This window comes from Moschus berezovskii, chromosome 1, assembly GCF_049115385.1.
Source record: "Moschus berezovskii isolate FMDL1 chromosome 1, NW_MosBer_1.0, whole genome shotgun sequence".
In the NCBI taxonomy this organism is placed as follows: Eukaryota; Metazoa; Chordata; class Mammalia; order Artiodactyla; family Moschidae; genus Moschus; species Moschus berezovskii.
In genome coordinates, this window is record NC_142460.1 from 85,818,703 (window position 1) to 85,833,430 (window position 14,728).

The following is a 14,728-nucleotide window of genomic DNA, read 5'->3' on the forward strand; positions in this document are numbered from 1 at the left end:
GCAGGTGGGGAGGGGCCCACGGGACAGAACTCAGGCACTCTGGTGGGGCAGGCTGGCGGGGAGGCGACCGTCAGCACAGTGGGAGAAGGACAGCGAGAGGGGACAGCACAAGTGGAGGAGGTGGAGAGAGTGAGCTGCTAGATGCTGCTTCTAAGGACTGATTCCATAGATTATTAACTCCATATCCATGAAACCAAATAGCTAATCTTTTATCACTCACCTCTCTTGCCTCTTTCATCATGTATATGATTTGCTTTTCAACATGTGCAAACATTCACTCACTTAACCTCAAAGTACCCTAGATGCCTTCCTTCCTGAAATAGTTTCTTGGGAAAACAGTGTTTCCTAAAGAATGATTACTCTCTTAACCCCCCTCCCTGACCTTGGAAATGTCTTCCAAATTGAGAACAGTGGTATTTTCCTCAGGAAAAGCCAGACCCGCACCATGGTTGGGTGGAGTCCTAAAGGAAAATGTCACAGCATTGTGAGAGCAGTCAGAGGGAACACGAAAACAACTTCCCAGAACTGTTCAGCACAGCCTTTTATGGCCACTCTCCTGAGCTGTACACATACTCTCCTACGTGTTAGGCCCGCCAGATTCACGCCCACTCTACCTCCCACGGTTATGATTTTCTAGGAAAGTCATCCTGTTGTCGTGACATTCACTCAGCAGTGTCCAGTCCTGTGCCCGAGCAACACACTCTCCACTGGGCCAGAGTACAGCAAAGTGGGCACATTTCCTCCCAGTGTCATCAGCCTCCAATCACAAGCCTCTTTGAAATAGGGGTGGTTTTAACAGAAGTGCCTGTCCAATCCAGGTGAAATAATGACTGCTTTCTGGAGCTGACTATATGCCAAGAAGAATCATTAGGAATTTGAGCCATGCCAGCTTTTTAAAGCATTCTTTAAAATGCATGCCATAATAAAATACCCTTTAGCCTTAAATGTGACCTTGGTTATTAGCACAACTTTGAAAAAAAAATAATTAGCAACCTATCTGCTTGATCAAATGTCTACCAGCCAGACCACTTTTGAAAGCAATCACAATTAATAAGGGATGAGTTAAAAAAAAAAAAAAAAAACCCTCATGCCTTTCATGCACCAGGAGTGAGTTGCTATCTGCAAGGTTGGGTTAATGCCACTTTATGGGAGTCCTCTGAGAGGACAGACTCCACGAAATGATTTTTGCCCTTATAAACCAAGTTAAAGGCCCGCTATTGGCAAGACTGCAGCAACTGCCTTCTGAGTACTTACACAGGATCCTGAGCCGGGTGGCTGTGCCCATGTTAGTTCTCCCCTCACCTCATGTACTCCCCATCACTCTTATAATCCATGAATGATTCTGATCCCGACACCTCCTCAAAATCCTCCAGAACCAGACTGGTGGAGTCCTCACCCAGGACGCCGCTGTCGGGCCTGGACATTCTGACCCAGGGAGGAGATGCAGGAGAGTTGGTAACCAGTGGAGGTGGGGAGCTAGGGGGTGTTTGCTGGACAGACATATGCAGGGCCTGAGGAGGGGATGCCGCTGGCTCACGGACTTCCTCGTCATCTTTCTCAGACTCTGGTCCTGCATCTGGGGCAGCAGGACCCAGGACGTGGTAGAGGCTGGGGAGACGGATGTCAAAGCGTAGCCCGAACTTAGCAAAGAGCTTGTCATTGAGAGCGTAGAGCTTCTCTGAGATGTCATAGCCCAACAAGACGGAGAAGAGGCGAGAGATGTATCGCTCTTTGGTCAGAAGGAGGTGGAGATTTTTCCGGGGCCAGGAAATGTAGCTACATTCAGTCTCAGCTGTCAGAGTGACCTGAGAGGGGTCAGGGGCAGAAAGTGAAGGTTGAAACTTAAAAATGTGTCCAAGCTTAGTACAAAGATATATACCGTTTACTTGGCAAACCGCTGCACTTTGCACTTCTCCTGAAGAAGCTGTGGAAGTACCTCTCCAGGGCCTTGCCTTGAAGAGGTCCAGTGAATGACTTTTATTGTGTGCACTGGTATGGCGGGAGGGGTGGAGTAGGGGGGGTGGTTTTGTGAAGATCCCTGAGATCACCTTCTGGAACCTCGCTGTCCACCTCCAGTCTCCTCAGCTCTCACACACTATGTTCCATGGCTGATCCCACTAATGGCTGCAGAAGGTTCTGAGCCTGTTGTGATTACAGGAGAGAAAAGGGGCCTCCTGGTGCTCAGAAGAAAGGTCAGGATGCTGATGACAGTTTTTAAGGATAAAAGATAATATATTGGAGTTAGGACATAAGAATTGGGAAGAATTTCAGTGAGAAGAGAGCCTCTGATCAGGCATGCCAGGCTGCATCAAGTGGACAGAATGCCGGCCTGGTCTTCAGGCCCATGAGCTGCTCTTGACTTGGGCCCTACAAGTAACCAAATGGATCTGATGACTAAATTCAGAAAAGGGGCACAGAGGAAAAGGGACTCTTTTTTTGAGGGGTGAGGTGCCTTGCAGCTTTCAGGATCTTAGTTTCCTAACCAGAGATAGAACCCATGCCCCCTGCATCAAGAGCACAGAGTCTTAACCCCTGGACCACCAGGGAAGTCCCAAGAGGCACTCTTAAGAACACGAAGTGGAAGGATACCCCACTCTTCATTTATATAGACATCTAGTAATTTCTGTGTACTCAGCTATGTGCCCATGATGCACAGCTAAGTCACATTTGCAGGGTCAGTAATGTGTGCGCAGCACAGAGCAGGTGCTTGATAAATCTTGTTAAAACAATGATGAGTGGTAAAGATAGGTTTCAAACGCAAACATTCTTAGGATAGTAAAGGAAAAGTGCGTGGGATCACACAATTCTTTATACCCTGTCCTAAGTACTTTAAAAGTGAGCAGGTTGGCAGAACTTAAGATGAAGATTCATGAATGGAGACAGCGGAAATGAGAAGGAGGAGGACAGCAGCTAACATTTACTGAGAGTGACCATGTGCCAGCCATCGTGTTAAGTGCTTTATGTGGGTTGACTTATTAAAGGTGGGGTTGGCTTTCCAAACGTTCTTTATCAGAGATCATATATATAATCCTTTTGTTTCATTGCCTCCGAACACCCCCTCTGCTCCCCTCCTCCCCTTCCCGTCTGCAGTATCCCTCTTCTGGTCCCTTCATTCATTTCCTCTTCTCCCTCCCCCACCCCTCAGTCATCAGCACTCAAGTCAGGGCCTAAATTGCCTCATCAAGACCAGAAACGAGTTTCAAGTTCCAGCTTTACCAGCTGTGTGACATCAGATAAATTGCTTAATCTTTTCAGACTTGTTGCCTCATGAGAACACTGGTTCTCACAATCCATCACAATCCAATTTGACTCAGCAAGTGGTTGTCACATCTATCATAACCTGTACTCTCAGTGCACTTACTAACAATTCCCAGACAAGAAATCAGGGTGCTGCACATGAAGTGAGTACACATGAGACATGAGAGCTAATAAGGATGCAAGCAGTGTGCTCAAAGCTGAACACAAAAGACTGTGGGCATTCTTGCAAATACACTGTTACTTCTTCCATCTTAAATCAAAATTTTAAAATCAAAATCTTTTATTCTTCCCTTTAGTTCCTTGGTTAGCTATCACTCCATTGATTTGCTCTCCTTTTCAGCAAAACACCATGAAAAAGTTGTCTATACTTGGCTGTTACCAATTCCTCTCCTCGCATTCTCTCTCTTCAGCCAGCAAGGCTTAGCCCCAGTGGTCTACAAACTGTTCCTGGCAAGGTCACCTATGACTTCGACATTGCTGAGTCTGATGATCAGTTTTCACGGCATTCAGTCCCTCCTCTTTGATATTCTTTACTTGGCTCCCAGGATGCCACACTCTCCTGGTATAACCTCCAGATTAGTCCCTTTCAGCTTCTTTTGCTGCTTTTTACCCACTTTAACTTCTAAACACTAGAGTTCAGTTCAGTTCAGTTCAGTTGCTCAATTGTGTCTGACTCTTTGCGACCCCATGAATCACAGCACGCCAGGCCTCCCTGTCCATCACTAACTCCTGGAGTTCACTCAAACTCATGTCCATCGAGTCGGTGATGCCATCCAGCCATCTCATCTTCTGTTGTCCCCTTCTCCTCCTGCCCCAATCCCTCCCAGCATCTGAGTCTTTTCCAGTGAGTCAACTCGTCGCATGTGGTGGCCAAAGTATTGGAGGTTCAGCTTTGCATCAGTCCTTCCAATGAACACCCAGGATTGATCTCCTTTAGAATGGACTGGTTGGATCACCTTGCAGTCCAAGGGGCTCTCAAGAGTCTTCTCTAACACCACAGTTCAAAAGCATCAATTCTTCAGCGATCAGCTTTCTTCACAGTCCAACTCTTACATCCATACATGACCACTGGAAAAACCATAGCCTTGACTAGATGGACCTTTGTTGGCAAAGTAATGTCTCTGCTTTTTAGAGTATCCCAGGATTAATGGATTCTTGAATCCCTTTTCTGTCTACACTCACTCACTGGTGATCTTGTCCAGTGTAACAGCTTTAAATATCATCTGTAGGCTAATGACTCCCAAACTTAGTCTCAAGCTCAGACCTTGTTCCTTAATTCCAGACTCAAGTATGCAACTGCCTACGCAGTGTCTATATTTAAATGTCCATAGATGACGCAAGTCTAATACCTCCCAAACTGGACTTCCCTCTCTTCTCCCAAAGCCAATACTATCTGCAGCCTTCCTTATCGCATTTGATAGCAGCTCCATCCTTCCAGTTTCTTAGGTCAGAAGTCTTAGAAGTTTTCTTGATCCTCTTTCTCTCACATACTACATCCAATGTGTTAGGAAATCCTTTTGTCTGTATTTAGAAAATATACACTCTGGGCCTAGATGACATGTCTCCTTATCACCTCTCTGACTTTCTCTCCTGCTCTTCATTCCCCTCCCTCTCCCTGTTTCAGACTCATTGACCTTCTTTCTGGACCTCAAACATGCTAGTCTCTCTCACACCCAGCTTTTGCACTGGCTCTTCCCTCTGTCTAATATGCTATTCCCCCAGATATTCTCAGAGCTTACACTGCCAATCACCTCAGGTCTTTGCTCAAATGTCACCGATTCAACAAAGACTTCCATGAGATCCCCAATTACAATTGCAACTACAGTTGACCCTTGAGCAACACAGGTTTGAACTGTGTAGATCCATTTAAATGGGGATTTTTTTTCAATAGTAAATACCTGAAGTACTACACATTTGGCCGATTGGTTAAGTCTGAGGATGTGGAACCCCAGATCTGGGGGAACCGTATATTTGGAGGTTGGACTATAAATTATGGGCTCCCCTAGTAGCTCAGCTGGTAAAGAATCTGCCTGCAATGTAGGAGACCCCAGTTCAGTTCCTGGAGAAGGGAAGGGCTACCCACTCCAGTATTCTAGCCTGGAGAATTCCATGGACTGTATAGTCCATATGGTCTCAAAGAGTCAGACACTACTGAGCGACTTTCACTATAAATTATACATGGATTTTCTACTGTGTGAAAGGTTGGTACCCCTACCTCCTGTGTTGTTCAGGGGTCAATTGTATCTCTCCCTTATGCTATTCTTATTTTTTATTATAATTTATTATTTTTAACATATTGCATAATATACTTGTTCATAATTTCTATGACTAATTTTTTGTCTCACCTACTAGAATGTGAATTGCATGAAGGCAGGGACCTTCATCTGTTCTGTTGACCGATACACTCTGAGCACCTTTAATAGTGCCTAGGTGGGAATTCCCTAGCAATCCAGAGGTTAAGACTCCACACTTCACTGCAGGTGGCATGGGTTCATGAACCATGGATTCAATCCCTGGTCAGGGAACTAAGATCCCACATTCTATGTGATGTGGCCAAAAATGAAACCAAACAAAAACAAATCATATAGTGCCCAGGTTACTGTAACAGCTCAATAAATATTACTGAAATGAGTGAATGAATCAGGTAAAAACTACTAATCTTGTATGTTGCAAAATAACTTGATACTGTTTTCTCATGCCCAGTATAAAATCCTTCCTAAATATCTTCAGAAACCAATGGATTGACTTGTTTGACCAGGTTTTTCTTTAACCTTCACCTTTGAAGATGGTTGAATGGATTAAATGAGATGATGTACATAAAGAGACCTTGAGTCCAGTAAAACATGATTCTAATTAGAGAAATAATGCTGATTTCCATGTGATCGCTCCCATGCTATGTTCTTGGTGACTTATGAGAGGGTTGCAGTGTTTAACAGTCAATAAATTCTTCACTGAATTCTTGAGAGGTGTGATGGAATGTTGATTCTCTTGTGGCAAACTCAATAAGAATTATGATTCAGTCACTGTGGATTCCCTATTAGTCAACAAAGACTATGCAAATGCAAAGGCAAGGACAAGATGAACTATAACCCGAGACAACACTTGACATTTGCAAAGAGGAAATGGGACTTCACAGAGCCAAGAGCAAGTGTGTGGACCTCAAGGCTCCCAATGGAGGTCATTCTAAAAATACAGATGGAAGAAATGCGATGGTCCCTGCATCCCTCTCAGATGCTGAGAGGCCATCTGGGGTCATAGCCCTTCCTTTCAAGCATAACTAAGGGGAGGACACCCGGCTTATCCACCACCTGTTTCTCGGTTTCAGTGTCAGAAACAGAGCCTGGTCTGGCTGGCTCAGGACCTGACTCAGCCCTCCTGAAGGCTCTTGGAGCTCTGAGGGAGTTCTCAAAGGTGACTGCTGAGCTGCTTGGAGAGGGTGTGAGTGTGTGGTGGGGGAGGCACATGTTCAGAGGGGGTCCTGTGGCTGATGGTCCAGGCAGTGGGATTAGGATTTCCCCTCAGGCTCTGTCCTCACAGAGCCAAGAGTCAGGGTGGGGCGGAAGCAGGCCCAGCCAGGTGGCACCGCCTGGCGTGTGTCTATTTTGGGGCTGGCATAGATGCTCGCCTGAGGAACTTCCTGATAGAACTGATAGGAGACAGAGGGAACCCAGTACTGGCAAACTATATGGACAGGGGAGTCCCTATAATGGTGTATATGTGTAACCTCCACTCTCCTGGTAACCCCCCATTTTAAAAAAGAATAGTGGTGTCAGGCAACTTGGTTTTGCCACTTTCTAGATGAAGAGCTTGGACAAATTACTTGAGGTTTCTGACCCTTAGTTTCCTCATCTGTGAAACAGGTTGATAACAATATTCAATCCAGAGGATGGTTGTGAGAATCAATAAGGCAATAAGATAGGTAGTGCCTGTCATGCGCTACGCTAGCCATACAGTAAGTGGGAACTACAAAGAAGGTAACTGAAATCTGAAGGATTGACAGAGAAGAGAGGCAGGCTCGAGCAGCCAGGCCCTGACCTTAGACTGTATGTGGAGCCCTCTGGAGCACTCTGAGACACCAATGGCCTACTGCCGAGGCAGTTCAGTGAAACTTTACTGAACGCCTACTACTGTGTATAAAGCCTTGCCCTTTGGAGCCTGGAGGTGGAGAGGAAAAGCCCAGATTTCTACGTCAAGGAATTTACTATGCAAAAGAAAGAAAACCAACTTGTACATGTGTGCGGTCAGCATAGTAAAAGGAATAGAAGAGGCAGGCAGGCAATGTGTGGGGGTGGGAGCTGGTGAGGTCAGTCTGGGCAGGCTTCAAAGGAAGTGAGATGCCATAGCCGCCTCTTGATGAGGGAAGTGCATTTCGGATAGAGGCGACAACAGGGGCCAAGGCACGGCCGTGTAAAGCAATGTGGTGCGTTTAGGGAAGTACTAGTAATTCAGCACGGCTGGTGTGAGCAGGAAGTGTAAGGAAAGGGCTGGAGGTGTGGCTCCAGGATGTCACTGAAGGTCGTAAGTTACTCTCTGAAGAGCAAGAGCGTTTATCCTGTGGTCGCTGGGGTCTTCTGGAAGAGTTTTAGGCATAGGAATGACATGGCCCCCCTTTCAGGGATCTGCACCTCCCTACCCTACCCTTCCTCTGCCAGGCACTTTTTCCACTGGAGGAGAGTGCTCCCACCTCAAGCATCACATTGGCAGTAGTTCAAAGGTCTGACAGAAGAGAGGAAAGATGGAAGCACAGATATTGCTGGGTTGCAGTGGAATGGGCTGCGGCAGTGTTGTCATGGGGCTCCCTATTACCTGAAACACCCCCTCCTCAGAGGGATGCAGCGATTCCCACTCGGGAGAGTCCATGAACTGGTAAGGAAAGATGTAGTGCAGAAACTGCCCGTCCTGGCTCACACGAACCCTGGCAAAGGGAGAGAAGAGACTGTGGGAAAAGAGAAGTGGTTACCCAAAGCTTCTCCAGAGTTTAAAATACATGTTAAAAGAGTGGAAAATGACTAGGATCCAGAATGGGCTTTTTCCTCTTTTACCTAGAAAACTCAGAGTCTCAGTTTCAACCTCTCTTCTAAAGTCAGTTATACTGGGAAAGAAAGTGTTTATTGAACAAAGTGGGCAGATCAACAAGCTCTCTAAGGTACATCCTGTCCAATTAGAAGGAGCTATTGTTCCACTTTTTCTGGAGCTTAACTGTCTAAAAAAATATATATGTATAGAGAACCTTCTGTGTTCCTGGAAGTCTGGGAACCTGGGGATGATCTGGTCCTTTTTTTTTTCTTTTTTACTCTTCAGCTGCACCGTGTGGCAACTGCCGGACCACCAGGGAAGACCCAATAATCTGATCCTTACCTTTCAGGATTTCACGATTTAGTGGAAGTCACAGGCACATAAATAACTAGCTGCAAGTCAACATGTGGCGTTGTGAGACAGGAGACTAGAGGAGGGAGAGAGCTTAGCTCTCTCCAAGTGGCAGACTTCTCAAAGATGACATCTGAGCTGATTTCTGAAGGATGCATAGGGTATTGAGAAGCAGATCAGAATGCAGATGAGGATCTGAGAAATCCAGTATGGAATTCTGTTTTCCAATATCAGCTTTTCCCCTTCCTCTATAGTACTGGAACATTTTTAGCAGGGCTCATGACTGCCCAGCTAGACTATGTTTCTCTACTTCCCTTGCAGCTGAGTAGAGCCATGTGATTAAGTTCTGACCAAGGGCATATTAGCACTCCATAACCTGCTCCCAGTGAATGCCTAGATATATATGTATGTGTGCAAATTACCAAAGACCACTATCAATTCACAAACTTTATGCTTTATCTGACAACGTAAAGATGGAAAACAGAAAGGGATGTAGGTCTCAAACCAAGTCAAGAATGTGTGTCAGCCTGCACTCTCTGATAGCGGAAACACTCTTGCTTCTACAAGACCTATCAAAATGTGCAGATAGCCATCAGAACTTCCCTGAGTAATGAAAGGATGCGAGAGAAAATGAAGTGCCGTGTGCTCCTACCTCATGGTCTTCACATATTCTGTTCCCTCCAGCTGCCTCTCTTCCCAATCCGCACCTTCTCCTCAGGCCTCAGCTTACATATTCCTTCCTCCAGGAAGTCTCCCCTGGCCTCCCAGAAAATTTAGGTCCACTGCTTATATGCTCTCATTGCACTTTGCCTTGCTCTTTGGAATTAGTGACTAGAGTCATGAATTAGTGACTCTCTTGATAGACTGTAAATTTCTATGAAATTTACAGTACAAGGAAAATATTTTTCATTTTTTAACAAGAGATCCCTAGTCTCTAGCTCTCTTAATACATATTTTTGAAAATGGGGAGGGAGGAAGGAAGGGAGAAAGGAAAGGAAGAGTGATGGAAAGATCACACAAATGAACTCACTGTGTCACCATAAAGGGGACCAAAAGCTCAAGGAAAAGCTTCTCGAACAAAGGAAGAAAGACAACAGGAGAGAATGAAGCTGCTGCCATACACATCAGATCCTCCCATCCCTCATCCTCTTCCCATGCAAGGAATCTGGCCGCCCAAGCAAGCCACTGAGGAGGGACAAGACTTTACATTGTGAGTAACATCTAATGAGGGCCTTCCAGGTGGCAAAGAATCCAAATGCCAATGCAGGAGATGTGGGTTCAATCCCTGGGTGTTTTGTTTTGTTTTCCTTTGATTTTGCAGCTTCAATCCCTGGATTGGGAAGATCTCCTGGAGAAGAAAATGGCAACCCACTCCAGTATTCTTGCCTGGGAAATCCCACGGACAGAGGAACCTACAATCCATGGAGGCTCCAGAGCAGGCTACAATCCATGGGGTTGCAAAAGAGTTGGACATGACTTCAGTTCAGTTCAGTTCAGTCGCTCAGTCGTGTCCAACTATTTGCGACCCCATGAATCACAGCACGCCAGGCCTCCCTGTCCATCACCGACTCCCAGAGTTCACCCAAACTCATGTCCATCGAGTTGGTGATGCCATCCAGCCATCTCATTCTCTGTCGTCCCCTTCTCCTCCTGCCGCCAATCCCTCCCAGCATCAGAGTCTTTTCCAGTGAGTCAACTCTTTGCATGAGGTGGCCAAAGTATTGCAGTTTCAGCTTTAGCATCAGTCCTTCCAATGAACACCCAGGACTGATCTCCTTTAGAATGGACTGGAACAACATCTAATGAACCTGCATGGCTCCCTGAAGCCATTCACATTGTATACTATATCCTTTATCATTTGAATCTCTTCTTCCTCCTCGATCTCCTGACAACAGGTAATTTCCTCCTCCATGAACAGCTTGGAGAGCTGGCTGCCTCTTCAGGAGGCTGTGCATGTGGGAGTTCACGCTTGGGATTGTATATGAGAGAAACTCTCCAACAGTAAGCACAGCTTAACAGTGTGATGGACTTTGAAGAAGTCACTTTGCCTTTCTGAGTCTTGAAAGGGACTGACTGCATTATGAAAATAAAACAAAAAGGACGTCTGAGGTTTTAGCAAAGGGCTCCAGATGAGGTATGCATGTGAGCTGGGGAGGTCTCCATCAGAAGCCCACACTTCTCGGCATGGAGTTCTATTCTGCTGCTTCAAGGTGTTTGGTACCTCACCAGCCAAAGATAATGATTCTCCTTTAAAGTCGGAGGCTAGTTATAGACTAGAAGTCCTTTCCTCAGCTCCAACTTAGCAAAGTTGAGACAGGATGATGTTGAAAGATATCAAAACAAAACTCTTACTTCAAATCTTGAAAAGCAAGAAAAATATTGAAATTTCTAACTTTTAACTTGAGTTTTTTATGCTAAGTATACTAGGAAATGGAGAAGGAAATGGCAACCCACTCCAGTGTTCTTGCCTGGAGAATCCCATGGACGGAGGGGCCTGGTGGACTACAGTCTATGGGGTTTCAAAGAGTCGGACACAACTGAGCAACTAACACACACAAACACATACTAGGAAAAGGGCTTCACGGGTTGCTCAGCTGGTAAAGAATTTGCCTGCAACGCAGGAGACTTAGGTTCGATCCCTGGTTGGGAATATTCCCTGAAGGAGGGCATGCAACCCACTCCAGTATTTTTGCCTGGAGAATCCCATGGATAGAGGAGCCTGGCAGACTACAGTCCAGGGGGGTCACAAAGAGTCAGACACGACTGAGTGACTAAGCTCAGTGCATACTAGGAAAAACCACACTGAGGGGCCAAGCCCCTCTCTCCTCTTCACAGGAACATGGTCTACAAGTTCATGATAAATCTATCATATAAAAGATACCTGAACCATATAATAATTATTATGTCCTTCCACAAATGAGCACCAAGCAGTGCAGTGGGTGTTTCTCCTACCTGTCTTAATCCCCTCCTTTGAACAGAGATGCTAGGATATGCAAACAATATCATGGGTCTCATGAATGAGCATGTTTCCTAAGCTGTCCTTATTTTAAGCACGGAATTGTAGGTGGCAAACATTTTGGCAATAGTCATAATATATTTGTATCTACATGTGTATTGGTTTACAAATAATTTCATTTATTTATACTTCAACCATAAATGAAATGAAACATCACAAAACCTCATAGCTCATTCAATCCAGGACCTCAGTGTCCAAACAAAATTAAAACATGTAGACATTATACTTTGACTTTATCCATTGGTATATAAATGCACGGCATCAATGTTACTAGTAGTAGTGGTGGTGGTAGCGCCATCATCATCAGTGTCAAAGTCTTTTTCCCCACTGGCAATCTTATCTGGTTTCTTTCTTCCTTTTTTTTCTCCCCCCCCCCTTTTTTTTTCTTTGAATCACCGCATTCTTCTGGTCTCAAAAAAGCAGGAAAGAGAAAATTAAGGACAAAGTTTTAAAATACTCTGTTTTCCACAGAGCCAGTCCAAGTATATACCAGGTTAAGATGCTTACTGTCAGATGCTTAGCTCCACATACAAGTCCCACTAGGGCAATATTTCAAAGATTTCACAATTTCACAATTTCCACAAATGTGCAGCACAGAGCTACACAGTATTTGATCAGAAGAGATCAACGGCCAACATTCACATGCAGGCTAATCCTGGCAAAGCCCATTTTGCTAAGATCTGACTGTCAGCCTCCTTAAAACATGTCAGCCAGGTGTCTCCACCATATCCTCACAGAGACACATATGGGCATCACTACTCTCCCCTCACTGTCTGGCCCTCAGATTTATAGCACTTTACTTCTTGGTCTGTGGGAATCTCAACAGAACAATTTGGAATGGAAATGTGGACAAGGGTGACCTGCTCCCGTGTTGTTGCTGTCACTAAGGTGTATCTGACCCTTTTAAACGGCATGGACTGTAGCCTGCCAAGCTCCTCTGTCCAGGGAATTCCCCAGGCAAGAATACTGGAGTGGGTCACCATTTTCTTCTCCAGGGAATCTTCCCGACCCAACGATCAAATCTACATCTACTTCATTGGCAGGCAAGTTCTTTACCACTGAGCCATCAGGGAAGCCCTTTCCTGCTCCATACCTGGGTATATATGGCTTCACCATAGAATCTGTATAGATATCCCCTGATATCTCTGCTGTCCTGGCGGGAGCAGGGGTTACAAAAAAATCTCCTATTTTGGCATTGTTCCTTACACATAGTTGGCACTTAGCAAAGGTTGAATGCATATGGAAGAAACTAATTAATCTTATTGAAATGTTCAGTTTTTCAAAGCTTACAGAGATATTGCTGCAGTTTAGGCATGACATGCTGGCATGGTGAGGTCATTTCAGAGCCAGGGTCAAGAAACATTCGCCCCACACCTCCCAACAGCAAGTATATTCACAATTCTTCCTGCCAACCATGAGCTAGTTTCCTCATGAAAAATATTAAGAAAGGGGAAGCAAGTATATGCTTAGAAAAATCTATTTTGGTTTGTTTGACTCGCCACATCCTTCCTCAATGGAAGAGATACGAAATGGAAAGGGAGACACTGGGAAACGAGAAGCGTGGGCGTGGGGAAGAAATGCTGGGTAGTGGCAGAGTGGCTTACCGGCCAGAGAGCAGCAGGGACAAGCGGTCAATGGGCGTCTCGCCCTCCACGGCATAGGTCTGCTCCGTGGCCAGAGTCAAGACCTGCTCCTCGCAGCAGTGCACGATCTCCTTGTACACTGGCAGGGGCACCTGCAGGGGCAGGCACAGCGTCTTGTAGAGCAGCTCCAGCTCCTCGGGGAGGGGACCCTCACGCAGGCGGTACACCAGGTGTGCCAGCTGGAGCACACAGGCCATCGCCAGCAGGACACTCCAGAGAACAATGTCCAGGCCGCAGGCACCGAACCAGCCCCATAGCACACAGCACAGGTAGCCTGTGCCCAGGAAGCCAAAAAGGTAGAAGCACCCATACACCCCGCTGCCGCCCATGAAGCCCAGGAGCAGGAAGCAGTTGGCCAGGTGGAAGACAGCCCCTTCCAGGTCCTGCCTCCAGGCAATGCACAGTGGCCCCTGCCAGACGAGCTGACCCTCCATGCTGCCGTTGCTGCTCATCTTGGGGTCTCAAAGTCTGTCGGGCTCTAAGACTATCCCCACATGGGAAATTCGGGAAATGGGTTAAACTGTCTTCCCAATTGTCGTCTCACCTCTGGCTTCTCCCCGCCAACTCCACCTTTCTTGGGAGGAATGCTTCCAGCAGCTTTGGGAATGAATAGCAAAACATCATATACTTCATGGAGAACTGAAAACTTTTCTTTCTCTTTCCCTCAGCAAGGCTCTGGCCCTCCTGGCAAAGCTCTGGTGAGTGTCCTCAGTTCCAGGTTTCTTAGAACAGTCTTCACATCTGACTCTTGGCAGGAAACCTAAATTGTCCTGAGAAAAAGATAGGGCTATGGGGCTGAAAGCTTCAGCAGTGAGGGATAATAAAGCAGCCACATCCTGTTCTCTGTTGTTCCCAAACAGAATGAAGAGCGCCCAGCACGGGAGGCGCATTTGTGCTCCATTTGGAATGCGTCTCTCTTGGCACCGGAAGAAAGGGTGACCCCAGACGGATACCATGTTTGGAATTGGAATCCAAGAGGTACTGGCAGTGAGAAAAAACAGGCCATGCATACAGGCAGGCTGGCAGAGCACTTAACATACCTCCCCAGAGGACAAGATAAGGCCTGGGCAAGAGAGGCAAGTCAGGGGAAGGGGGCAAAGGGGGTGGACAAAGGGAAAGCGAGCACAGAATTTACTGTCACACCTCAGGTAGGACACTGTCCAGAGCCCCCTCTGGGGAGGGCTCGGGGCTCTCCTGAGGTAGGAGGACACATCAAGGTTGGAAAGTAGGGGACTATTATCAGAAAAAATCCTAACAGTGAGAAGTGGAAAACCCCTCGAAGACCTTTATGAAGTCATATTGGAAATATCAGTAGGCATTTATTTGACATTCATTAAACAAAAATAGCTATACAAAGCAACTTTTGAATTCTGACTTTCTTCTGCGTGTATCTGGATCTAGTAATAGTTTATAACAATGGTGATACATTGCTCAGACCATCATC

General features: G+C 46.0%; 1 protein-coding gene across 5 annotated transcripts in view; it reads right to left on the bottom strand.

Annotated features, from left to right (window-relative positions):
- Window positions 1–14,160, bottom strand: part of POPDC2 (popeye domain cAMP effector 2) — a 39,867-nt gene extending 25,707 nt beyond the window's left edge. The window contains exons 1-3 of one of the 5 annotated variants that reach the window (XM_055433933.2): window positions 13,246–14,160; window positions 8,065–8,194; window positions 1,255–1,805 (exon numbers count right to left, since the gene is read on the bottom strand). In XM_055433933.2, coding sequence (XP_055289908.2) covers window positions 1,299–1,805; window positions 8,065–8,194; window positions 13,246–13,736 — 1,128 coding nt within the window. In that variant the 5' untranslated portion in view covers window positions 13,737–14,160 and the 3' untranslated portion in view covers window positions 1,255–1,298. The remainder of the gene's footprint in view (window positions 1–1,254; window positions 1,806–8,064; window positions 8,195–13,245) is intronic. The other 4 variants (XM_055434173.2, XM_055434099.2, XM_055434006.2 and 1 more) reach the window with 4 other exon arrangements.
- Window positions 14,161–14,728: the final 568 nt, after the last annotated feature.